Consider the following 26,932-nt stretch of genomic DNA (forward strand, 5'->3'; position numbering starts at 1 on the left):
AGAAATTAATTCACACATTTGGACCTGTCCAATATACTTCGAGATTCACTGGATGAAAAATTGTCAATACTCTTGATATAACATTCATCACGGTCAAGACAAATTGCATACCTAAATTGGTAGGATTTTTGACATTATGACCTTATTAGAATAAAATACAATCTTTATTGACTTACTCACTTGATTTTATTTGCCAGTGGTATCATGTTTGCTAAATTCATCAATTACAGAGGAGAATGTTATTTCTTTAATAGAAAATTAATGTTTATAATGGAAGACAAATACAGTATTTTGGTTGAAGAACGAAAAAAGCAAAACAGGGTAACTATTGTATCTTATTTACTTATCGTGCTTCCACCAGTGAAATGGTCATTTGGTTTTTTGAATTTGCAGTGGTTGTGCTACTTGAACTTTCAGCATCTCTTTCTGTGAAAAAACCAGGTTGTCTAGCTTGGGGCAACAAACTTTCAATCCCCAACATTAACACAGCTGCAGACATGCCTGGCCTATCTTGTAGAGATTGTTGAACGCATAAAAGTCCCACATGGATCGATCGAAGCACTTCTGATAAATAGCCCGAGATGTCAAGGTGAGCATTTACTAATTCCAAAGACCTTCCTTCTTTGTACAACCTCCATGCCTGTACTTACAAAACTAAGTTAAAGGGACCGTTTTTTTCTAATTCAAATGCCAGAAGGAAAAAATTCATTGTCAAGAACACGGAAAAATTCATTGTCAAGAACTCAGAAATAATTAAAATATACATACATGTCCAAGAAGGTTGTGGTGGTGATCTTTGTGAGAAAATCCTCTATTTCTTTTGCCACTCACTATCTCAAGCACCAGAACCCCAAAACTATATGCATCTGATTTCACTGAGAAATGACCATCTATAGCATATTCTGGGGACATGTAGCCACTATGTGGTGATAAAATTTATAAGGAAATTATGTTATGAGCAATAGAAGAGCATTTAATATAATTAGGGATTGAGATTCTTACTATGTTCCAACTACTCGGCTTGTATTAGCTCCAGTCTCGTTTCCTCCAAAACATCGAGCCAGGCCAAAGTCTGATATCTTTGGGTTCATATTAGAATCCAGCAAAATGTTACTAGCTTTGAGGTCTCTATGGATTATTCTTAGACGGGAATCTTGATGGAGATACATAAGACCCCGAGCAATACCATTGATAATGTGAAAGCGCTTTGGCCAGTCAAGCACTGCACTTTGCATTGGATCTGCAAAAAGTTTTTCTTTGCTCACGAGGATGATTTGTTTGTTGGATATTCAGAAACGAGGAAATAAGAAATCAAATTCAATATCGATAACTAAATAACTTCACAAGCACGCAGTAGCACTAAAGATGCATGCATAACGTTGTACCCAGTATAACAGAAGATCATAAACTTTTTGCGCGGGATCCGAAAATGTGTGTCATTGCTTATAATTGGTACTCTGGTTAGAATGCGACATTGAGCTGATTGTGCTAGATCCATAATTCTTACCGAATAGAATCAAGTCCAAACTTCTGTTAGGCATGTATTCATAAATCAACATCTTTTCTTCTCCTTCAATGCAGCATCCTAGAAGCTTCACGAGATTTCGATGCTGAAGTTTAGCTATACAGATAACTTCATTCTTGAACTCATCAAGTCCTTGGAAGGAATTTCTTGATAACCGTTTGACTGCAATTTCCTGTCCCTCCTCAAACAGTCCCTATATCATGGATCACGTTCATGTAAAACAGTATTTGTTTTGCAAGATGCCAGTTTACAAAATTCATCTTCCACTCACTTTACACGTTTGACTTTCTTGACATTGCAATTTTATGTTTAAAAGACTTCATTTCTTATGAAAAATAAGAGTAATTTTTCAAAGGATTCTGAAAGCAAAATATTTTGTACTGTGTGGTGCCTGCCCTGTTATATTAACTAAAAAAAGAAACTATATATTACCTTGTAAACAGGTCCAAACCCACCCTCCCCGAGCTTGTTATTATCTGAAAAATTATTAGTAGCTTTAGATATTGTATATAAATCAAACATTGGTATCTCTATGTCTTTGTTGTGTCCTTGCCTGCCTGAAACAAAAGCGATGAATTGGATTTAACTTGATAGAAAAGCAAAAGAAGGATTTCAATTAGCTCGGTATGGATAACTTGGTTGCTCCCATTGACTATAGTAGAAAATCGTAGTTTTTGCTTACCGCATGATCTGAGCCTGTGATTTCTTTTCTTCCTTCTTCGAAGATACAACATCAGACTAAGCCCAAGCAGAACCATTCCTATTGACAACGACAAACTTAATTCAAGAACTTTTTTGTTCCTTCCTTTCAACTCTGCAAAATTTTATATGCCAATAAAATGAGTTCTTTTTCAATAATGATAAAACCTTGAAAGTGATAAGTATCAGACTATCTATGAAGGGAAATTAGACAAGAGTAAAGAATTTGTTCATTAAATTCTTAGATTCTTACCTAATTCAGAAGAAGCCATTCTAATGTAGATGTCTTGTCCGGCTTCCGAAAGCTGTCTGATGTCAATTAGGTCTTTGAACCAAAGTAGACATCCACTTCCCCCTTTGCTTATATCCAATTGACTATAAGCCATACACGAGCAATTCTTTAAGCACACTACCTTGCATTCATCGAGTGTCATACTCTTGTTAAACCAAGAATATTGTGTTTCTGGCAGTTTAATACCTGAATACTTGAGAAATACATCTCCATTTTGACAATTCAAGGAAGTTCTTCGATCACATCCTGCCGACCAATCTGCCCTATCCCAACCTTCTGGATCTTTAGGCAGAAATCTATCCAAACATCCACAAACAGGAGAATTTCCAATATTGCAACTACCATATGCACCACACACTTTATATATGTCACAATTATCCGTTGGAGCAGTAATGTAAACCACCCAACTTTGCGTCCGACTAATCCAAATCCAACGCTGTGCAACACCACTTGGACTCACTGCATACCTTGAAATAATTGATCCAAGGAGCTCATAAGCATAGTATGCCTCGTTTTTGTTTATAACTACTCCAAATTTGTAAATAGAATTTTTCCTCAAGTTTGGCGTCCCACTATAGCGTAGTCCATTCCAAGGTCCAGTTTTAAACACCACATCTGGACCTCTTTTCATGACAAGTTGTGGATAACCACTAGGATCTAAGTGATTTGTAAAATCTCCAGAAGATGGATCATCATTGTTATTCCACGGTGATAGATAGACCTCCATACCAGTTATAAAGTTCCAACCGAGCTTCATTCCTGGTAACAATGTATCAGTCGGATTATTAAAGCTCTCCCAGAGGAAATTCCCTTGGCCATCATCATTTGCATCTTTCAAAACTAAGTTTCCTGAGTCAAGCAATATTGCAACTGGAGTTTTCACATGTCGGGATGTATAAGATGACCATATGATGCCACCGTTGGATTCGTTTAGAAGAACCAGAAGTCCTGGCTCGATAACCTTTAAGACTATTCCTGATGTATTTGAGACTGGAATTTCTCTGTTGGCAACCCATACTACCGTCTTAACTTTTGTTTTCTTGTACCACATGCCCACGTATCTATTCTTGGAATTTCCAGGTCTGAAAAATCCCAACTCAAAGATGCCACCCGATGAAACTATGGTCTCGCCATCCCTAAGGATCTGTGTAGTAGTTATAGTATCTGTTTGATTGGAGATTTTCTGGATGGACATAAAAAAAGTTAAGACAAAAATTAAGAGGGAATATTTATTGGATATCTTCATGGTTCTAGTTCTGCTCTCTTTCTCGTTTTTTCTTGTTTATAGAATTGCTTTTTAGGCAATAAGCAGAAGCTTGAATGCATATTGACTGAATATAAGGTTTAGTGCACACGCCTTATAACTAGACTTGGAAAAATTATCAAGAGGATTGATAATTTGCATCCAATCGCCAAATCTGAAGTATTATAAGGTTAAGATTATGCTTCAAATATATGAAAAAGCATGCTTAGGTTCGAGTAGGACCACTATTTCATATATATACATACATGGACACATTGGCGGACCTATATATGGTCCTGGTGGGTCACAACTTTCAAGGATTTTTTTTTTTTTGATACTATGTTAAGACTTGGGATCCTTCTTAATAAGGTGAACCTTGTTAAGAGGAGTAGCCCAAGATCTTTTTAAGTTGGTTAATATTTCGGTATTTAATCGATGTGGGATTTTTATCCCTTAACACGCCCCCGTAAGATGGTGGCTCGTTTGAGCAGACAAATTTTGCAATCCGTTGCTCATTAATTAAGACTTATAATCAGATCGAATCGCTCGTTGCAGTTTAATAGGCTCTGACATTATATTAAGGCTTGTGGTCCTTCTTAATAAGGTCAACCTTGTTAAGAGGAGTAGCCCAAAATCTTTTTAAGTTGGTCAATACTTCGGTATTTAACTGATGTGGAATTTTTATCCCTTAACACCTAATCTGAGCTCGTCTATATAGCATTTTAGGTGCTTTGGTACACTGGTCATACTTGATATGGTCAGTGGCCTCTACAATTAGACTTTATTGGACCTTAGCTGTGGCTTTCAACTCGGCAATACTCATAGTTCAAGGTGACTATTTCGAGCTCAACTTGCATATTTTTACAAGCTTTCTGAATGTAGTTTAGTCTTCTAAACATGAATTTCCTGTTATATTAGTATTTCAGAGTCAATGAGCACATATTTCATACTCACAGGGAATGCTAAAATGAAGTCTTAGATTAATCTAAATTAATTATAATTTTAGTCTAGTTTGAAAAAATTTATTAAGAAGAAAGAAATTAAAATTACCAAGATTTTGAACTCCATTATGGTTCATCTCCACAATCTTTAATTATCAATTAATTCTAGAGCAAAAGTTGCAAATTAATCCATTATCGTCTCATGAATTTAAAAATTAAGGTCCATTTAAATAGATCTATTTTAGATTATACATATATTTTTCTTTGATTATAAAATAATTTTTTTATATAACAAACAAACTATGTTTTTTTTTTAAAATCTTTTATTGCATATATTTTATATTGAATGTTCGAATTAAAGTGTATGTGTTCATTTGTGAGATTCCAAGTTGAATGCTTATATTGAAAAGTACAATATGATACAATTTATAATTTGATTATAAATAATTCGTCCATAATCAATGTATAAAGGTTGACTCCTTGTACTGAAAGGTTGTGCTATTGACTCATTCACTATTCGGGTTTTGTGATTTATCTTTATCACAGAAATAATTAAAGATGAAACTACTACACTTAGAGTTTATTGAATAGACCACAAGTCGAGTTTAATTCTATAGCATAATTTTGTGAGAATTAAATTGGACTTGATCATTGTTTATATCTATTCACGATTTTAACGATTTTTTGATTCATCAATATATGCGATCAATTTCATTGACCAAATATCTAGTGAGTTGGGGGATTGAGAATGAGCGAAGCAGATAACACGAATTTATGTCACGATCCGTAGAAAAAAAAGGATAAAGTGACTACTTGAATATTTTTGTGGAATGATTAAAAATATAACCTCAAGCTTAGCTACGTCTAAACTTCATTTGTGAATAGTTCACATAACTATTCAATATATATATATATATATATTAAATAATAGTTTCTATGATCTTATTTATTATAAAAGTGCAATCTTTTGTCTTTAGTGGCAAAAAGTAAAGGCTAATAATTAGATTGAATGATCTAGAATTGATTAGACATAATCTAATCATAGGAGTTTTGTTAAGGAGAATGCCCTGCGTATTGGGCATTCTTTCACAGGGTGCTTACAGGCCCCTCACTGTGCGGGGGGCCCCACCTGTATTTAAAAAAAAAATTATTGTGGGGGTCCACGGAGAGTTGAGGACAAATATGTAAAAGCTGACTAGTCTATGATATCTGGACAAATTCCCCTTCTCCTTTTCCAGCAATATTCAACTGGAATAATTAGCTAGTTTTTTCTATCTAAGTTAGTATAGAATAATTAACTGTTTAGCTTAAATGAAAATTCGGCAATAACTGTGCATCTGTTAATAGAAATTAATTTAATTCTTCAGCTGGCGATACATTCTGTTATGCTGGGGTTCCGGCCATCTTTCTTGTGATTTGGCCTCCTCGGTCACATTCGTGATTCATAGAGGAGGAATTAATTCTCGTATTTTTCATATATTCTTGAATACGGCCTTTCTTCATTGAATTATTAGAAATAATATTTTCCATTTCTCACTTATTTGGTAGCCTCTATTTCTCAATTTCCACTTATAGATATTGACTTACTGGATGATGAGAGTGCTTCGTGCACTGGTTCCTCTAATGCATAAATGAATTGGCAACTAAATTTTAAAATTGTGTTCCTAAAGCGATCTACTAGTATATTTTTAATTTCCAGCTCATCCAAGCTTCTATATTTGAATTGCATTATTGTTTATGATAGTCCTTTTGATCTCCATCCACTTCCACAGTCAATAGTCCTTTTAATCTCCATCCACAGTCCCATTTAATCTGTGGTTAGGCAAAGAATTAATTTTCACCCAGTCCAACTACAAAAAGTTCTGCTCCCAGCCATCTCCATATATATTAGTTCCATCAGCCAGGATAATTGTCATTCTGTCAAGTAAGCTTCAAAATCAGCCATATCTGGCTGTTGGTCATTCAAATGATTACGCCACTTGAAAAATACTTAAAAACAATCTTTGTCAACTTGAAAATTGATAATGATATGTTTGTCATAAGAATCCCCATTAAATCCAAATGTTTTAAAGGCCACACATGCATTTTCCAATGGAGGATGAAAATGTGTACATGAAGATACTAATGAAAGGCTTGTTCCATGTCTTTGGAGGTGGGCCAGCGGGTGGTTTGGTGGTGAAAGTGTGGATGAGGGGTTATTGTTGTGTGATAGAAGTATAGAAGGTGGTTTTTAATAAAGAAATTATTTGGGTTCAGTTTGCTATTTTTGAAAGGTTAGGGACCAAAAGCATTTAAAAAAATTGCACGTTTTAGTTGTTTTAAATGGAGGCATTTTTTTCAGGATTGTCCTTTTAGTTCGTTAGTCGATTCTTGAGGTTTAGATATTTATTGCTAATTTTGGCTAGTTTAGCACCAACTCCAAGTAGCTATTTTGCAATTTTCTCAAGACTAGAGTACAATTTCAGCCAAATATTTTTTATTTTGCAATCTCATAAAAGGATAATTTGGGTCTGTTATGTTTATAGCGTCCGAGAAATTAAATTTCTAATTTTTGGGTGATAACGATTCAAAAAATGCCTAATTGTCATCAAATTTAAGCATTTGGAAAACTATTCAGCTGAATGGTGATAATTTGAAGAGAATAATTTTCAGGGAGAGTGGCAGTGGGAATATTTTTGCACTTGTCAGTGGTCCTCGTGGAGACCCTTGAATCCTTATCTCTGCGTGCACCAGTCAAAGCTGTTTTGACCATTCTATCCGCTCAAACAACCCTTGGCTCCAATACTATAAAACTAAGAAAGAAAGACAAAATGAGCACTGCAAAAAGTGGTAAATCAATCTTATTATTGACCTGTGCTGAGTACAATTATTTATAGGACTAGGATACACAATTGTGATCGTTTATTCCAAGGATATCTACCAAATTTAGATAACCATACTTTAAAATATAAATAGATGCAAATCCTATAAACAGTGAAATAAACTATATCCTAACAATAAGGGAACTATAAAATAAGGGAACAAATAAACAACCAAATCTGCTTCTAATTTTTGGGATTTCAACAGCGGCGGATCTAGGTGGTGGTGAGCTAGGACGGCCGACCTAGCTGGATCCGCAGGGATAAATTTTTTTTTTGTTAACAAGGTAATTAGCTTACTTGGTGAGAGTTGGCCTTAATATACTTCAAGTCTCAGGTTTGAATCCTTGTCAATGGATTTGTTATGTATTATTTTTATTTTATAATTTTTACCAAAATTCAATAAGGAGAGGAGTAATGAGGATTTGAACCTGTGATCTCAAGCAAGGATTGTGGTTTACTTAACCATTATGATACCTCTTGAATTGTGTCATTAAATTTAACAAAATGATATTTGTTAGGTTTTAACTGTTTTAATGCAAACAATTTTAAAGAATTGAATTCACACTCTTCCATTGAATTATACAAAACTTGACAACAATGTTATTTGATGAGTTCTATTTATTCTTATAATAGAATTATATATGTTCAGTTTGAACAAAATAATTGTTATATTTATACTTTAGACCTTGTTCCATTCCTTTTTTTTTTTTTAAACTACATTTTTTCTTTCTTCCTTTCATCCACACGTTCTTCAATAAAATAATATTATACGTAAATTCAAAACTTTTCTATACTTTTAGTCACACGTTCTCCATCAAATCACCATTTCAAAATGTATTTTTTGTACAAAAATGGATATCAAAAGGACTTTTAATATTTTATTGCGGACAACAGTAGATGGTCAATGTCCGCCCGTGCTGATTCAAACTCTTGGATTCTCCCCTGATCTTCAACAAAAACAAATTAGGTTCCGTTATATTCTGGAGGCATTTTTCTTTTCTGTGGGTATCACTTGTAGTGAGTGCAAATATTGTCTCAACGAAAGCATCAACACGCGGCTTGGAATCTACTGCATGTTATAGTTCTAGTTCGGCTTGAGTTAGTGTTATTGTTCCTTTAACTTAATCACTTTATTTCCTACCATTACGATAGTTGCACCAACATAACATTTGTGGACCTCTAGGCATTTGCGACCCGAAGGCAGCACCAAATTACTAATGTGCTACTTCTTTCACCCCTCAAATCACCTCAACAATGGAAAGTATTTGATACTTATGGTGGCTTCATCCATAAACCACTTTGAATTACCAAAGAAGTGACTATGTTTTGAAGTATAATAGTTTCAAAATTTCAAGAAAACAGAGTAATAGATGTTTATGAGTTCATGGTCTTTTCAGAATATCAGATTTTTTCCCTCTCTCTTCCTGGATGTGACACGACCAGTCTCGAATCATCCTAGTGGACCCGAAACGTGACGTGCATCGATGATAGATACTGACTAGAAGTCAAATCTATCACTAAGGCTGACTATGAGTTATTTCAAAAAAATGCAATAAAATCAAGTGCTTATATAAAATATAATGTGATGGGCCCAAAATATTTTCTTCGTGCTTCATTAATGTGAATTATAACACTCAACATGTCCTGTGGCTCTCATTCCGAAATCATTAGGCCCTTCCAGCTAAAAAAAATCAATTTCCACCTGTAGAAAAAATTGTGGAAAAATATATGAGTTGATAACTCAGTGAGTGGAGCAGTTCGAAAATAATTATAATTTTTCAATATTACATTTTTATCGAAAATGGAGTTCATATCATTTAATAATTCACAAAATAACATCATGTAATTATAACAAAAAGTAAAATATTCACACAAGGTCATAAATTATCATCTCAAAATCATGATATAAACATCAGCTGATAATCATACTATAATCTCTTCACATCAAACGTGCTAAAAAATCCACAAAAAATGTACCATCTGACTGAAATATATAATCCGTCCCTCGGATTAAGAACTTTCGTCACGAGCCTTTGGCCCCCTCCATGAACTAAAGTCGGTCTCAAAAACCTCTCATAATCAATTCTAGAATACGGCCAAAGCCCCTCTGTGAACTATATGTACACGATCAAGACCAATGTTAGGTCAAGACCCTCCGTGTAGGATATAACACGGCTAAGACCCCTCTGTGAACTAGAAGAAGTATATAATCATGGTAACTTTTCTGGTCGATCTCAATATCACGTCCCACATACCAAACAAATCTCAATATCACATATCTTATATACCAAATCACAAACGTACAATAAATAATCCTTGAAATTTCACATGTATCATAATAAAAGATATTTTCATAATAACCATGTGATTCGAGCACATAATTGCATATAATTGCACATACTTTAACAATAAACTTAATTTATAAATATTTTAAAAATATTTATATTTTTCTACTCACAGTACAATGTTCGCAAAATCAACCCAATTGGTAAGCTGTTCTGATGTCAGTATCGTCGCTTGAAATACGATATAATTTTTAAATAAACAATTAATTATTTTAAATAATTTCAATAATTAAATTGGCGATACCCAAACTTAATCATTTCACGTTTGGGCGATTTCTACAGTTTCTTTACTAACTTAAACTAGTTTTTTTTCATCTTACTCAATTTCATAGTTTATTATACTTAACCACTTCAATAAAATTGAATTTAATCTAATAATCTAACAACTATTAAATCAAACATAACTTGACAATAAGTAACTTTTTACTTACCTTTCAAAATTGAGGAATTCAAGCCTAATAACGTAGACCACTTAATTCCTAACACGTAGGCAAAAAATTTCTATTTTTTTTTCTTCTTCTTCCCCCCTTTTTTTTTCCCTCTTTCTCTTTTTCTCTTTCTCTCTCTCTCTCTCCTTGCACGTTTTTGTTTTTCACTGTATGTATGTGTTTTAATGTTGTAATGGATTTGTATTTGTTTTGTAATGGATTTGGATTGGATTGAATCGGATTGATATCAATCCAATCCTCCACCGCCTCAATCATATATATATATATATATATATATTTTGTTTTATATAATAGTATGAAACATATTTGACTTTTCAAATTTATTTTTTTATTTTTTATTTATTTTTACTAAATTAAGGTATTACAAAACTCACCCCCTAAAAAGAATTTCGTCCTCAAAATTCAATTAATTAAGTACAAAAAAAAGTTGCGAATTTTGAGAACACATCTGCCCTTCACTTTCCATAGTGCATCTTCTATTGAATAATTTTTCCAACGAACTTTTAGTCCCAAAATTTAATCCTTCCCATCATAGTTTTAATAACTTCCAAAGAACCAATATATGATATTCTCATCTTTTCCTTTTTCCAAATCTTAGGAAAGGTCAATTATTATTATTATTATTATTTATTTATTTACTTATTTATTATTATTTTTCAATTGAGGTTCAAGATACTACTTTTCATGTTCTTCAAATCTTCACCTTACGTCTTAATTAAAATTATTCTCTAATCACATTCTTTTTCTATAACAATGGTTACATATTAAGATTGAACAACAATCTTTCACCCATTTCATCATACATCCTTGGAATATCTCAATATTATATATAACCTCAATTATCATCACTTGTATCTAGTTTTTATATGTCAATTCCATGAAAATAAATAATTATCCAAGTTTCCTTTAATTAACCAACCATAGTTGATAGTCTCTCTTTTGAACTTGTTTTCATAGTGTCTGACATTCTATCAAAAGAAGATGCACAATGTATTTCAATTATATAACTTCTTACAACTAAACAAAGATAAATACTCCAATTCCACCGTGTAATTAACAATATTGTCTATATATAATTTTATAAGTCTATCATATGAACTGACTATATCATTTAAAAATAATCTCGTAACCTTAATTAATATATCCACAATGATTTAAATACTATTTGCCTCCATTCTGTGTATTTGGAATCCCCAAACAAAAATATTTGAGGGTATCTGCCTCCATTCTAAATCGACAATATCTCCAAAAATTCAATTGTTCATGATTTTCTAAAATTCTAGTTATCATCAACAAAACAATTGAAATAGTTCAATATGGTGTTCTTTTCCTTTAATTCTATATCCCCCCAATAATAATATATACACAATTTCCATTTCCACCATTTCTAATAAAATATACCTTAAAACTCTAATGATTAATAAGTATCGATATTTCTCGCAATGTGATGACATAATCCCAATAAACCAACTCCAAATCATGTTTTAATCATGCCTCTTCAACAATCTACAATATCATCTATAATTTATAAGTTTACTTTAGAATACTTTCTAAACCTTAACATAAATAGTTATCATGAATCAATCACTTATCATCTTTAGATATAAGAGCAAATATTTCCTTAAAATTTAATATGATAGCAACACTTTTTACATCCTTAAATCCACACAATTTTGGTGCTCTTTCTTTCTATGAAGAGACAATTATAACAATTAATCCATGATAATTCTTTACTCTTATTCCATAAATGGGTCGTTGATATATCATCAATGCATAATCATTCTTCTATATCGCATAAAGACCTTTAATTGAGATAATGTAACCTAAAGATACTATTTCACAATGAGTAAAATCTATATTTTATGATCATCTTAAACTTTAGACATATCCAACATATCCTACTTATATTCCTTAACCAATATACTTTGATAAAAATGGAATACTTGGTTCATGATCCATAAAATTAAAAAATAGCCCAACAATTACGTCACTAAAATTTCAATAAATTCATCTTAACTTCAAAATTTAACTCAAAGCTTCCAAATTGTATAGAATATAACACAATAATCCAACGAATGTCCTTAACGAAATTAATTAACTTAATATCCAAATCAATCATCACATTATTTTGCTATAGGACAACCATTACGTTCATTTACATACTCACCATATTATGTTGTAATCATAGAACCTCATCACATACTTATGGCTATACCATATATGCCTTCTAACTTTTAATTACATCAATTTTCCGTAAGATCACAAAATAATAACTTTCATATTTATCATGTGAACCTTTCACACCTCAATATACCACCATGATTTCATATGTTAATTTTCTAATCTAAATAAATTCCAACTTTACAATTCTCTACTCCTTTTTATTTCTCGATTCACATAAACATACCTAAATACACATATCCATTTAATTATATTTCTTAAGCAACAAATAATCCCGCAATCAGTAATCATAATAAAGTTCATCCATATTTTTCTCACATTCCTTGTAGTCAAACCACTCATAAATAATCAAAATAATTGGAATTACCGTTAATTTTCTCAATGCCTAAAATACACAATAACACATTGTCATCTATCAATCAACAAATCATCATTTGTCTTTCACAATTTCTTATCATATAGTATAAATATACACCATTATAGTTTCTATTATTATCCCATATAAGTGGTCACAAATCACCACAAAATTTTGATAACGCCACTAATCATTTAGTTTCCCAAAATAATTAAAATTCCTCACCTGATTATCACCATTTACACATATAATATCGTTTTCACTATTACTATAGTACAAGCTAGAACTAGGGATTTCCCAAGTGTATATTAAAAATCACGAAATTCTACACAAAGATTGGTACATAAATGGTTGTACACTATCACTTTGAATGCCTATACATAAACAACATGTAAAATCATTAAAATGTGTTCAACTCTTAATAGGTTAAATACACCACAATTTCAATCCAACAACTAATAACTCTTTCCACCAATCTGATCATTGCAACTATCATATTTACATTCTAGTCTTTTCTGGATCTGTTAAAAAAAAATATTTTTCTATTATTTGTTTGGTTCTATACATTCGAGCTAGAGAGTTTGTGATTTCTGCCACCACGACATGTGAACATACCCACTGAACATGCATGAACTATAAAAATTTTCAAAATCATGCTCTGATACCACTTTGACACGACCCTTCCCGAATCACCCTAGTGGACCCGAAACGTGACGTGTGCCGATGATAGATGCTGACTAGATGTCAAATCTATCATCAAGGCTGATTATGAGTTATTTCAAAAAAATGCAATAAAATCAAGTGCTTATATAAAATATAATGTGATGGGCCCAAAATATTTTCTTGTTGCTTCATTAATATGAATTATAACACTCAACATGTCGTGTGGCTCTCATTCCGAAATCATTAGGCTCTTCCAGCTAAAAAGAATCAATTTCCACTTGTAGAAAAATTGTGAAAAAATATATGAGTTGATAATTCAGTGAGTGGAGAAGTTCGAAAATAATTATACTTTTTCAATTTTACATTTCTATCGAAAATGGAGTTCATATCATTTAATAATTCACAAGATAACATCATGTAATTATAACAAAAAGTGAAATATTCATACAAGGTCATAAATTATCATCTCAAAATCATGATATAAATATCAGCTGATAACCATGTAATAATCTCATCACATCAAACGTGTTGAAAAATCCACCAAAAATGTACTCTCTGACTGAAATATATAATCCGTCCCTCGGGTTAAGAACTTTCGTCACGGGCCTTTGGCCCCCTCTGTGAACGAAAGTCGGTCTCAAAGACCTCTCATAATCAATTCTAGAACACGGCTAAGGCCCCTCTGTAAACTATATGTACACGATCAAGACCAATGTCAGGTCAAGACCCTCCGTGTAGGATAGAATACGGTCAAGGCCCCTCTGTAAACTAGAAGAAGTATATAATCATAGGTACTTTTCTGATCGATCTCAATATCACGTCCCACATACCAAATAAATCTCAATATTACATGTCTCATATACCAAATCACAAACGTACAATAAATAATCCTTGAAATTTCACATGTATCATAATAAAAGATATTTTTATAATAACCATGTGATTCGAACACATAATTGCATATAATTGCACATACTTTAACAATAAACTTAATTTATAAATATTTTAAAAATATTTATATTTTTCCACTCACAGAACAATGTTCGAAAAATCAACCCGATTGGTAAGCTGTTCTGATATCAATATCGTCGCCTGAAATACGATATAATTTTTAAATAAACAATTAATTATTTTAAATAATTTCAATAATTAAATAGACGATACCCAAACTTAATCATTTCACGTTTGGGCGATTTCTACAGTTTCTTTACTAACTTAAACTAGTTTTTCTTTCATCTTACTCAATTTCATAGTTTATTACACTTAACCCCTTCAATAAAATTGAATTTAATCTAATAATCTAACAGCTATTAAATCAAATATAACTTGACAATATGTAACTTTTTACTTACCTTTCAAAATTGAGGAATTCAAGCCTAATAATGTAGACCACTTAATTCCTAACACGTTGACAAAAAATTTCTATTTTTTTTTCTTCTTCGCCCCCCCTTTTTTTTCCTTTCTTTTTTCTCTTTTCTCTTTCTCTTTCTCTCTCCCTGCACGTTTTTGTTTTTCACTGTATCTGTATGTATGTGTTTTAATGTGGTAATGGATTTGGATTGGATTGATATCAATCCAGTCCTCCACCACCTCAATCATATATATATATATATATATATATTTTGTTTTATATAATAGTATGAAACATATTTGACTTTTCAAATTTATTTATCTATTTATTTATTTATTTTTACTAAATTAAGGTATTACAGGATGAGTATTCAACAGCTTAGTTTTCAGTTTTTGTAAACCCACATGCAAATGTAGGTGGCGACTGTACCGGGTCTGGTTTTGAGGTGGCCCCTTGGCCCATAATAGGCTTCCACTTCTTTTGAATCTAGGCCTACACGGACCTTAGGCACCTCCTTCTGGCCAGCCTACGGACTGCCTGTGCCAGTTTGGACCTATGAATCTGTGACCTGGCCTATTTTAACAATCCTATATGCAAAAATGTAGTCTTTATCATTGTCTTACAGTTGACTTGAACCTGGCCATGATTGACAGTGAATCGTATTCCTCCAAGTAGTGGAACTAACATAGAAGAATCAAGAGTATATAACAGAAGAGATACAAATGATACAATTCAGTATCCTGGCTGAAATGACATATTTTTTAGCTGGAAAATTATATAAGCAAAATTAGGACAACTAATGTAACATATATATTTATCTTCCATCTAGAAGGGTAATGGTCATTTCGTTCATTGAACATGTGGCATTTGTGCTAGTTGAACTTTCAGCAGTAAGCAAATCTCTTTCTGTGAAGAAACCAGGTTTTTTAGCATCAGGCAATACACCTTCATTCCCCAACATTAGCACTACTAAAGATACGTTTGGCCTATCTTCTGGACATTGTTGAACGCATAGCAATCCCACATGAATTAATTGCAAAACTTCTGATAAATCGCCAGGGTATGCTTGGACAAGTTCCAAAGACCGACCTTCTTTATAAAGCCTCCATGCCTGTACTACTTGAACTCATCTGAGAGGACCATTTTTGGAGCCCAAATGCTAGATGGAGTAATTTCATTACAAATTAGATAGAAATAAACACATCGTACTTACATGTCCAAGAAGGTTGTGGTGGTGATCTCTGTGAGAAAACCCTCTGTTTCTTTTGCCACTCACTATCTCAAGCACTAGAACACCAAAGCTAAATACATCTGATTTTATTGAGAAAACTTCGTCTGCTGCATATTCTAGTGACATGTAATCGCTGCGTGATAAATTAACCAAGAAATTCAGTAATAACCAATAGAAGAGAATTTGGTTTATCATGGGATTGAGATTCTTACTATGTTCCAACTACTCGGCTCGTGTTTGCTCTAGTCTCATTTCCTCCAAAACTTCTAGCCAAGCCAAAATCTGATATCTTCGGATTCACGTCAGAATCTAGCAAAATATTGCTGGCTTTGAGGTCTCTATGGATTATTCTGAGACGTGAATCTTGATGGAGATACCTAAGCCCCTAGCAACGCCATTAATAATGTGGAAGCGCTTCGGCCAATCAAGAACTGCACTTTTCATTGGATCTACAAACAATTAACAAAATAAAAAAATTCCCTGTCGTGAGAATAATTTGATTGTTGGATAAAGGAAATGAGAAATTACTTCCAATAGCAATAACAAAGTATTTTCAAGCATAAAATAGCATGAAACAGCACATAGAATAAAGATTAATGACGTGTCCCCTATTTACAGTTGATCAGAAAATCTTTCGTCTAGATTTGATTAAATGTTTATGGAACTCTTTTATTTCACTGTATAACTGGTACCCGGTATAGAATGTGATAATTCCTGATTGTGCAAGATGAATATTTCTTATCAAATAAAATCAAATCCAGACTTCTATTAGTCAAGTATTCATAAATTAATATCTTTTCCTCTCCTTGAATGTAGCACCCTAGAAGCTTCACAAGATTTCGATGCTGAAGGTTAGCTATACAAATGACTTCATTCTTGAACTCATCGAATCCTTGAATTGAAGTTCTTGATAGCCGTTTGACAGCAACTTCCTTCCCCTCCTCCAGCCGCCCCTATATCAGAAATCAAGCATGTAAAAGGAATTCATTTTTCATGTTGGTGATTTACATAATTCATCTTCCTCCCACTTTTTACTTGTGAGGAAGGGTAATATTGATGCCTTTATGTGTACTAAAGACTTCATTTCATATAAGAGTAAATTTCCAAATTATTCTGTGAACAAAATATTTGATGTGGTTTGCTGATTAAACATCAATAAAATTTGGAATGAAATCTGAAAGCATCAATTCCCCGTGTAGTGCAGGCCCTGTTATATTAAAAAAACTATGTATTACCTTGTAAACAGGTCCAAATCCACCCTCTCCAAGCTTATTGTCAATTGAAAAATTATTAGCAGCTTTAGTTATTGTATGTAAGTCGAATAGTGGTAGCTCTATGTCTTTATTGTGGCTTTCATAATGGTGATTGTCTGTAAAGTGTTCAAGGCCGCCTAAAACATAGAGAAAAGCAAAAGACGGTTTCCATCTGCATAGATAAGATTGGATTCTCCACTTGTCTTTAATAAAAAAATCATAGATTTTGCTAGCATACCTCCTCTTAGACTTTGGTTACTCTTCTTTCTTTTCCGAACATACAGAATCATACTCAGACCCAGCAGAATTATTCCCATACACAACGAAAAACTTACTAGTAGAATTTCTCTTTTCCGTCCTTTCAAGTCTGCACAATTAACCAAAAAAAATAAAAAAGGGGATTGCTTTTCAATGATGATACATCCTTGAAAGTGACAAGCTCACAGATCATCAATAAAGGAAAGTAAGTTCCGAATTATCCCATTTTCTACTTGTTCGTCTAGTAATGTAAACATTCTACTTCCTTCGAATTCAAAGATATGTGTGTTTTTGGGATAAGCTTTCTATTAAGGCCTGTATTTATTGTAATAAATAATATCAGTGAAAGCCATAATTATAATGAAAGTTTCTGCATCTGTAAACCAGTTTTTGGATACTAATATTAATAGAATAGATTGAAGCTAATGTGAAGCCCTGAAACTAAGCAGCAAAATTAAATCGATTGAATCTAAAAAAGTAAAGCTGTACTACATTATGAGGTCGCTTTGTTTGCGCTCATTATGAGATATTGTTTTAAGTTCAGGAAAATGTTATATTGGAGAAAAATCTTCAATATTATAATTTGGATATACTTAAAGAAAACAGTAGACGTGTCGTGAATAGTTAAGCATTTTGTCAAATAAATACTTACCGGATTCAGAAGAAGACATTCTAATGTAGATATCTTGTCCTTCTGCCGATAGATCTATGATGTCAATTAAGTCTCCAAACCAAATTAAGCATCCACTTCCACCTCTACTTATATCTAAGTAAGTATAAGCAGTACAATTGCAATTGTTTAAGCACTCTATCTTGCATTCTTTGAGTGTCATTCTTTCATTATACCAGGAATATCGAGTATCTGGCAATTTAATACCAGAATACTTGAAAAATACATCTGTTTGACAATTCAATGGAATTCTGTGAACACACCCGTTCGACCAATCTGTCTTCTTCCAAGCTTCAGGATCTTTTGGGAGAAATCTATTTAAACATCCACAAGCAGGAGAATTTGCAATATTGCAACTACCATATGCACCACAGTATTTATAAGTATCACAATTATCTATTGGAGCGGTCAGGTAAACTACCCATTGACGTTTTTGATCTATCCATGTCCAGCGCTGGGCAGCTCCTGTCGGACTCAATGTAAACCTTGTGATAACTGACCTGTTAAGGAGCTCATAATGATAGTACACCTCATTTTTTTTAGTACTAATTCAAATTTGAAAATCTCATTTTTCCTCAAGTTTGGTGTCCCACTAAAACGGAGACCATTCCAAGGTCCAGTTTTATACTGCACAACTGAACCTTTTTTCCAGATACCTTGTGGATAACCAGTAGGATCACAGTGATATGTAAAATCTCCTGAAATTGGATCCTCGTTGCTCTTCCATGATGATAGATAGACCTCTAAACCAGTTATAAAGTTCCAACCGAGCTTCATACCTGGTAACAATGTATCAGTCGGATAATTAAAACTCTCCCATAGAAAGTTCCCTGGGTCATCATCATTTGCATCTTTCACGACAACGTTTCCCGAGTCCAGAAATTTTGCAACTGGAGTTTTCACAGGTCGTGATGTATTCGAAGACCATATGATGACACCATTAGTGTCGTTCAGAAGAACTAGAAGTCCTGGTTCGATAACCTTCAAAACTCCAGATTTATTTGTGAGGGGAATTTCTCTGTTGGCAACCCATACCACGGTCTTAGCTGGTATTTCCTTGTACCACATGCCCACGTATTGATTATTGGAATTTTCTGGGCTAAAAAATCCCAATTCAAAGCTTCCGCCAGATGAAACCAGGGTCTCACCATCTCTAATGATCAGTGTAGTAGTTATAGTATCCGTTTGATTAGAGATTTTCAGGATGAACATAAAAAAGGTGAAGACAAAAAGTAAGGGGAAATATTTATTTCGTATATCCATGGTTCTTGTTCTGCCCCTCATTCACCCTGCTTTTCTTGTTCAATAGATTCATAGGTTGGAAATATTAAAAAAATAAAATAAAATAAATCTAAAACGTATATTGACTGAATATATGGTCCAGTGTTCACACCTTTTCTTGACTTGGATTAAATCGTAAGAGGATTGAGAAATTGTCAATACAGTCACGGCAACAATTGGCAAGTCCCAAGTATTATAAGGTGAAGATTATGCTTCAAATATCTATGCATTCTAGAACAAAAATTGGAAATTAATCCATTATCGTCTCATGAATTTAAAAATTAAGGTCAAATTAAAAAGATCTAATTTAGATTCTACTGGGTTGTATACCCATACAGTATATTTTTCTTTGATTATAAAATAATTTTTTATATAATAAACAAACAATGATTTTATTTATTGCATTTATTTGATATCAAACATTCGAATCGAAGAGTATGTGATCACTTGTGATAATATAAGTTGGGTGCTTATATTGAGAAAGCATAGTATGACACAATTTATGTTTTGATTATAAATATTTCGTTCACAACCCAGGTATAAATGTTGATTCCAGTACTGAAATATTGTACTATTGACTCATTCACTATTCAAGCTTCGCGATTTATCCTTATCGTAGAAATAATTAAAGAGGAAACTACTACACTTAGAGTTTATTGAATATACCACAAGTCGAGTTTAATTCTATGGCATAATCGTGCGAGAATTAAATTTGAGTTGATCGTTGTGGAGTTGTGTGTATCTATTTGCGAGTTTAACGATTTTTTAATTCATTAATGGATGAGATCAATTTTATTGACCAAATATCCAGCGAGTTGGTGGATTGAGAATGAGCAAAGCAGATGACATAAATTTACGTCGCGGTCCATAATTAAAGAAGGGTAAAGTGACTACTTAAGTATTTTTTGTCGAATAATTATAAATCTCCTCAATGTTTAGCTACAGCTAAAACTTTGACAACTATAAATAGTTCACATGACTATTGAAAATAGTACTTAAGTTAGTCAAAATAATAAGAGGGAGAATGTGTGTGTGTGTGTGTACATATACTTAAAAAGTGCAGGCTTTTATCCTTAGTGGAAAAAATTAAAAATTAATAACTAGATTGAATGATTTAGAATCAATTAGACAAGATCTGGTTATTGGAGTTTTGTTCATATATGTTCGATCAGGTCATATGCAAGCTCAAAAATTTTTCTAGACTAAATTAGAGTTATTTAAATTTTTTTAACTTAATTGTAATTGTGATTAAAGTTCAAGGACTACATGTGAAATTATATCAAATTATTACCTAAGCTGATATCTATGACAAGGCTTTTGTGCCTATAAATATAGGTACGTAAGGGAAAATTTTTTTAACAGAAAAGAGAAAACGTTGAAAAAATTATTTTCTTATTTTCTTGGTCAATTCAATCTACAATTCGATTTCTGGTTTAATTAAAATAAAGCATTCATGTGTCGGTGTAATCATGACTTTGGAGAATACCATAAAAAGTTTGAAAGTTTGAAGCATCAAGAAAACTTGAAGTCCATAATCTAGAGAGTTAGAGATTTATAATTCAGACCAATTCAAGAATTGAAAATTGAATTTGGGTAAATTTGAATTCTTTGTTTCTTGATTATGAAATATAAATGAAGATGTAGTAACGATACTGAATTCTTAAATTAAAAAATAAAATTATTTTTTTGGATAATCCTTGTTCTGCATTCCTAACACATTTTTCCCTTCATTTACATCCCATCAATTTTCATGATAATTTGGGTCAACACCAATTTTATTTTAAAGAAATTGAATTATACTGCCAATTAACACATTATTGATTAAGTACTGACTAAACACTGGCTCACCTCAAGGAATTTCAGTCAGTTTAAATTCTAGCTAAGTTGAAATCAAGAGCCACCCCAGCAGCTGGGAAGTTGCCTAACTTAAGTCCATGTTTAATTATCATTCTTTTAATACTTTTTTTTTTATAGTCATTTTCAGTTTTACATTTTTATAATAAAATATTCTTTATGTAAATTTAAAAATTTTCTTACTTTTTAACCATATATTCTTCAAAAATTTTCTATTCAAAAACTCACTCTTTCAATACAAATTCTGTCTAACAGAGGCTAAATGTGAACGCTGCCGTGTATGGGAGGGAATATTGTGGAAATTTCTCTATTGTTGGTCCACCATTTGGAATTCTACTGTTGGACAGTTAAGCTCATAAGAACAGTCTTCAAAGACAACACTGCTTGTTTGCTTGACTTGTCTCAGCTTAGGATGATTGATATCGATATTGACATTACTATGACCCTACTTGGAAGCTTCTATAAAAGTATTTTTAATAGAAAATGCCATTCGTAGACTCCAAAGTGTACATTATGGTTGCCACTTGCTTAGACATAAAAAAATGATTGGAGGAAAAAACCTTTTTTTTTTTTTTTGGAAGTGTCAAACTTGGTATACATTGAATGCATGATTAATTTTTAAGTGATTTGGACGCTACTTTAGAAATATTTTTAATTGATTCCAAAGTTTGACGATAAATTTAATCACTGAGATTTTTTTTTTAAATTATTTATATCGTGGAACTCTTTTTTGGGGAAAAAAAAGTTGCTTCTATTCCCTCATTTTTTGAATGATCATATTTGCCCATTGTAACAAAATATAAATTTAACAATATTAAGGTATATTCAACAAACTCTCTAACTATAAGCCGTTTTCTAGAAGGCGCGTCACGGCGCCACCTAGGCGCGATGCGCGGTGAAAACGCCAAGTCAAGTGGCTTGGCACCTTATTTATCAATCAATGATTGAAAAAAAATTGCATAGATACCCTCATTTTTTGAATGTTCATATTTGCATGTTGTAACAAAAGATAAATTTAACAATATTAGAGCATATTTAACAGACTCTCTAACTATAAGCAATGTTCTATAAGGCACACCGAGGAATCGCCAAGGCATGGTGCACGGTGAAAACGCCAAGCCAAGCGGCTTGGCGCCTTATTTAGCGGTCAAAATGCGTGCGTAGGCATGATAGCGCTCATTATTATATTTTTTTAAAATTTTTTTTACTATTCTTTTAAGTTAAAACTTAACGATTGATTTCTTCACTTTGTCTGCCCCATATTCAAAAAAGCCGCTTGAAGCCTTAATCAAATGACAACTCACAAAAATTCCTATATATTTACTATTTAGTATTTACATTTTCAACCTATGCTTTTGTTGGAAACTTTGAAAAAATGTATAAAGTTCTAATAAATCTATTTTAGATATTTGATAGGTATTATTTTTAATTATTAAATATTTTTTGATTGATTAAAATTAAAATAATATTAAAATAATAAAATGCCTTTTTACGCTTTTTTACGTGTATGCCTCTCTTAAGCTCGCCTAGCCCATAGCTTCGCATCCACGCATAACTACGTAATACGTCTTTTGAAACATTATAGAGTCAATGCTTTATAATAAATTCCAATAGATTCTTTCACCTAACTTTTTTTTTTAATAGAGAATGAATTGATTTTTTAAATTTGAAGAGTCAACCTACAATTTTATTTTATAATAATTGCATTTAATAAGTTACATATTTTAATACTCTATTTCTTAAATTATTCAAATTTTATTTGAATTGTTTTATCATTAACATATAAAGAAATATAATTAAAAAAAAGATGGAAAGAAATGTTTCTTGAAAAAATAAAATGGAAGGTCAAAATAGATAGCGTTGTTAGAGTTACAAAAAAAATTATTCTCTCTATTTAAAGATAATATTTATAATAAGCAAGATGCTCTTTATAAATAGATAATCTTTTAGAGATACTCTTACTTTAACGATAGAATTTTTAGAAACTTAAATGGAAATTTCTTCCTGTTATTTATGCCAAGGCAATATAAGAGTTCCTTTCACCTTTGTTTAGTGGTGGCAATGGGTCAAACAGAGCCGGTTTGAGCTCATTAACCATGAGTTTGGGTTGTGGATCATGGGCCAAGCCAAATTTAGCCCACAAGCTCAATGTCTCTGTGTGTGTATTTTATTTAACCCTTCTATTAGGCTACAATAATTATTCGGAGAATTGAAATATTGATGTAACAATCTTTCTTTTTCATTAAATTGAGATATTTAATGTATAAAATTTATATGATGTTTGATTTGAATAACTGAATTAAATGAACATGAGATGTATGAAGTTGTTGAAGTAAAATGTAAAAATAATTAATTGAATTGAGATTTGAAATTAGATAAATAAATTATATTTTGAAAACCCTCCTCTTTTTATCCAGGTTAGGGACCGACTACTTATTTTCGAGTAGGCGAGTTAAAATTGGATACGAACAACTAATTATGTTTACAATTTTTTTTAAATGAAGCTTCCGAAAATGAGAATCCATTTTCTCAAGTTACAGGTATTTTCATTGACGATGCTTGGAATTTGAAGAGATGGTTTCTTCATTTTTGGAGGCTTTAATTTTTAAAAAATAAGCAATCTTCATTTTCATTAATGATGTAGAGAACATTTTGATTGAGTTAAGAGTTATAGTTCCTCGAGTCTTTAATCTGACAAGGTATTCGTTCACCTTGCTTCGTTCTCCATGTAAAGCAAAAACTCTTGACTCACTCAAGATGTCTGGCAGTTAAGACTTGAAAATTTGAAATTAGATTTTATTTTTTTATTAAACCTTTTTTTTTTTTAACTCTCCTTTCATCTGGGCTTGAAACCGATTACTTAATTTTCGAGTAGGTAGAATTAAAATTGTAAAGGAACAAGTTGTTATCATTTACTTGATTATACACAATTTTCTCATATAGATAATATATTCAAAAATATGCGTCTTGCCAATTCTTTACGCACAGTAATGCTTTAAGAATATATTCTTAGAGTCAGATTCTTAACTTGGACGGAGTCCTCTAATCTGTACTAAAAGTGGTCTCCGAGCTATAATGCTAATTGGAGGCATTAGTAGATCTTTTGCAATTATAGAAATGACAGGGCATTTTTGTTCATTCTCCGGCCAAAAATTGAGTAAATCAAATTGTAGAGTATTAATAGGTTCTACGCTCCAAAGTGTTTGATGATTGAGATATTTAACTAATTCAATAGGCATTCCAGCAAGACTTGCGTCCGAAGTCGAATTACATGCATGAGACATACTACAAGAACATTCTGCTTCATATTTTTCATTCCTAATGCCTTCAAATAAGGACAGAAATTAGACTTCATTAACTAGAAGAGGAGTAGAAGGGGTTGGTGCGGTGGGTGTTCGATTAATATTTGTACCCAAGCGCTATGCGTATGTTTCGTACATTGAAGTGAACGTGTTTTCTAAATTCAAATAAGTAATAGGTGCATCAAATTTTAAACAGTTTGTTATTTTATTAATAATATATTTAGTATCTCTTAAATTGTACTCGGGGTTCATCACACTTGTTAATGGAAATAACATTGGCAAGTCTTCCCATTATTTTTTGAACTTTAATTCTTAAAAAAAAAAATCATGAAAATCGGGATCATTTTTGTATTTTTGAAAACACTTTGCAATGATATGAAGACGTTCAAGAGCTCTTGACCTATGAGGTAGTATATTCCGGATAAGACATTTGTGGAATCATAAAAGCTTGTCAAATATTTTTTTATTTTTTATTTTTTTACTTTAAAGGCTAGTCCAAGTCAGTATCAATAGTTGAAGTGATGAATGAGACCCACTTATTTGTATAAACGATTTATTTTTCTTACGTGTACTTTTTAAAATTTATCATAAGTTACTTGGGTCGAATATTTAAGTATTTTAGAAGTTGATAAAAATATACCAATATTATACTCATTTTTTAGCTCATGTCAAATAATATAATTTGAACTCAAGAAAAAGTAATTTTGAGCTAGCTATACCTGTGTTATTCCAATAGAAAGAAAAAGTATTATCCTCAAATATTTTATTAATATACAATATAAAAATAATAATAAGAAAATGGGACGGTCATATATATGAAAGGGTAATAAAATTAATTTAAACCTAAACATGGCATTCACTTTAAATTGATTTAGAACTCATTAAAATCATTAAGCAATAATTATTAATTTCATTAACCCTCGTTAACATGAAAATGCTTTTTGATTTATGTAAGTTACGTGCACAGTGGAAATGTGTGTGTATGTGAGAGAGAGAGATGAAATGATTTTTCTTTTACCACAAAGTTTATATTGTACACATTTTACACCACTAACACTTTTAGAATTGAACAAAGTTATATATATATATATATATATATATATACACACACACACACACACACACACTACACCAAAAATCATCTTTCGCAACGGTCAAAAAACGTTGCCAAAGACCTATGGCAACGTTCAAGCGTCTCTTCTGGGTTTCAACGTTGCCGTAGAAGGAAGAGTTTTGGCAACGTTCAAAGACCATTGCAAATTAAGGTTTTGGCAACGTTCAACGTTGCCAAAACCCTCATTTGCAACGTTTTTTGAACGTTGCCGTAGGTCATTTAATTCAATTATTTTATTTTATTTTATTTTATTTTTGCATTTTTTTTATTTGTATAGCAATTTACCAAATCAACCACAAAATAAAAAAGACTTTTTGGGCTTACATGAAATTGATATAATTTTATTAATCCATACCAAATAGACAAAACACATCATTGTAATAAATCGAAGAAAAAATTTCATTTACATATTTCCCATCAAATAAACATCATCCTAAACTGCTCACTTGTCAGTGGCAAGTTGTGTCCGGAGTTGCTTGGCAACGGCAACCATGTTTTGTAGGGCCGACTTCACTTCAGTGTACTTGCGAGTCTTGAGACCATAGTTGGGGTTAACCCACAAGACGTTGGTTTCAAGCACTGCAAGCATCTTGTTAATTCTGTCAGCAATTTCTTCTATTGATGGTATTCTGGGCGAGTGGATATCGTAAACACCTGGGCTAATTCTAGCACCGTACTTCACTCCCTCGTGGAAAACTGAAAGGAGCTTCTCATCAGAACGAGAGTTCTCAATGGTGATCACATTAGCGTCCATGTCAATAATAGAGTGGGTGATAATATTGAAGTTGGAGTAGCACATGTGGGCATGGATCTGTTGGAAATGAAGGAATATTATCCCGTCAACAAACATAAACTATAACACGTGGTATTGAGGACAAGGAAGTGCAGGGATTTACCGGGTCATGACCTGAACACCAGCATTGGTTATTCTGAAAGAGTGGTCGGCCCAATCCAAGTAGAAAGCATGCTCAAACTTCCTAAGGCGCAAGCCTTCTCTGAATGCAGCCTCGTCAATTCGGGTAACAGTGATGCCTGCCTTCTCGAGATCCTCTACTTCATCCTTA

The 26,932-nt window shown here is 32.3% G+C and overlaps 2 protein-coding genes and 1 pseudogene across 4 annotated transcripts in view; 1 reads left to right on the top strand and 2 right to left on the bottom strand.

Annotated features, from left to right (window-relative positions):
* LOC111395099 (G-type lectin S-receptor-like serine/threonine-protein kinase SD1-1) overlaps positions 1-26,932 on the top strand; it is a 100,058-nt gene that overhangs the window by 17,566 nt on the left and 55,560 nt on the right. The gene's annotated exons all lie outside the window — the stretch shown is intronic.
* Positions 143-3,960, bottom strand: LOC111395711 (G-type lectin S-receptor-like serine/threonine-protein kinase SD1-1). Of its 3 annotated transcripts, XM_023021842.1 has the most exons (7): positions 2,478-3,955; positions 2,208-2,339; positions 1,958-2,082; positions 1,508-1,718; positions 1,003-1,240; positions 769-919; positions 143-640 (listed from the first exon to the last, which is right to left on the bottom strand). In XM_023021842.1, exons 1-7 carry the CDS (start codon positions 3,760-3,762, stop codon positions 344-346), a joined length of 2,439 nt encoding a protein of 812 aa, XP_022877610.1. In that variant the 5' UTR covers positions 3,763-3,955; the 3' UTR covers positions 143-343. The 3 variants fall into 3 exon arrangements, with proteins under 3 accessions (XP_022877610.1, XP_022877612.1, XP_022877611.1); XM_023021844.1 differs by lacking the exon at positions 2,478-3,955 and having other exon boundaries at positions 1,958-2,078; positions 2,208-2,322; XM_023021843.1 differs by lacking the exon at positions 143-640 and having other exon boundaries at positions 786-902; positions 2,478-3,960.
* Positions 15,496-19,735, bottom strand: LOC111395713 (annotated as a pseudogene).

This window comes from Olea europaea, chromosome 6 (assembly GCF_002742605.1).
Source record: "Olea europaea var. sylvestris chromosome 6, O_europaea_v1, whole genome shotgun sequence".
NCBI lineage: Eukaryota > Viridiplantae > Streptophyta > Magnoliopsida > Lamiales > Oleaceae > Olea > Olea europaea.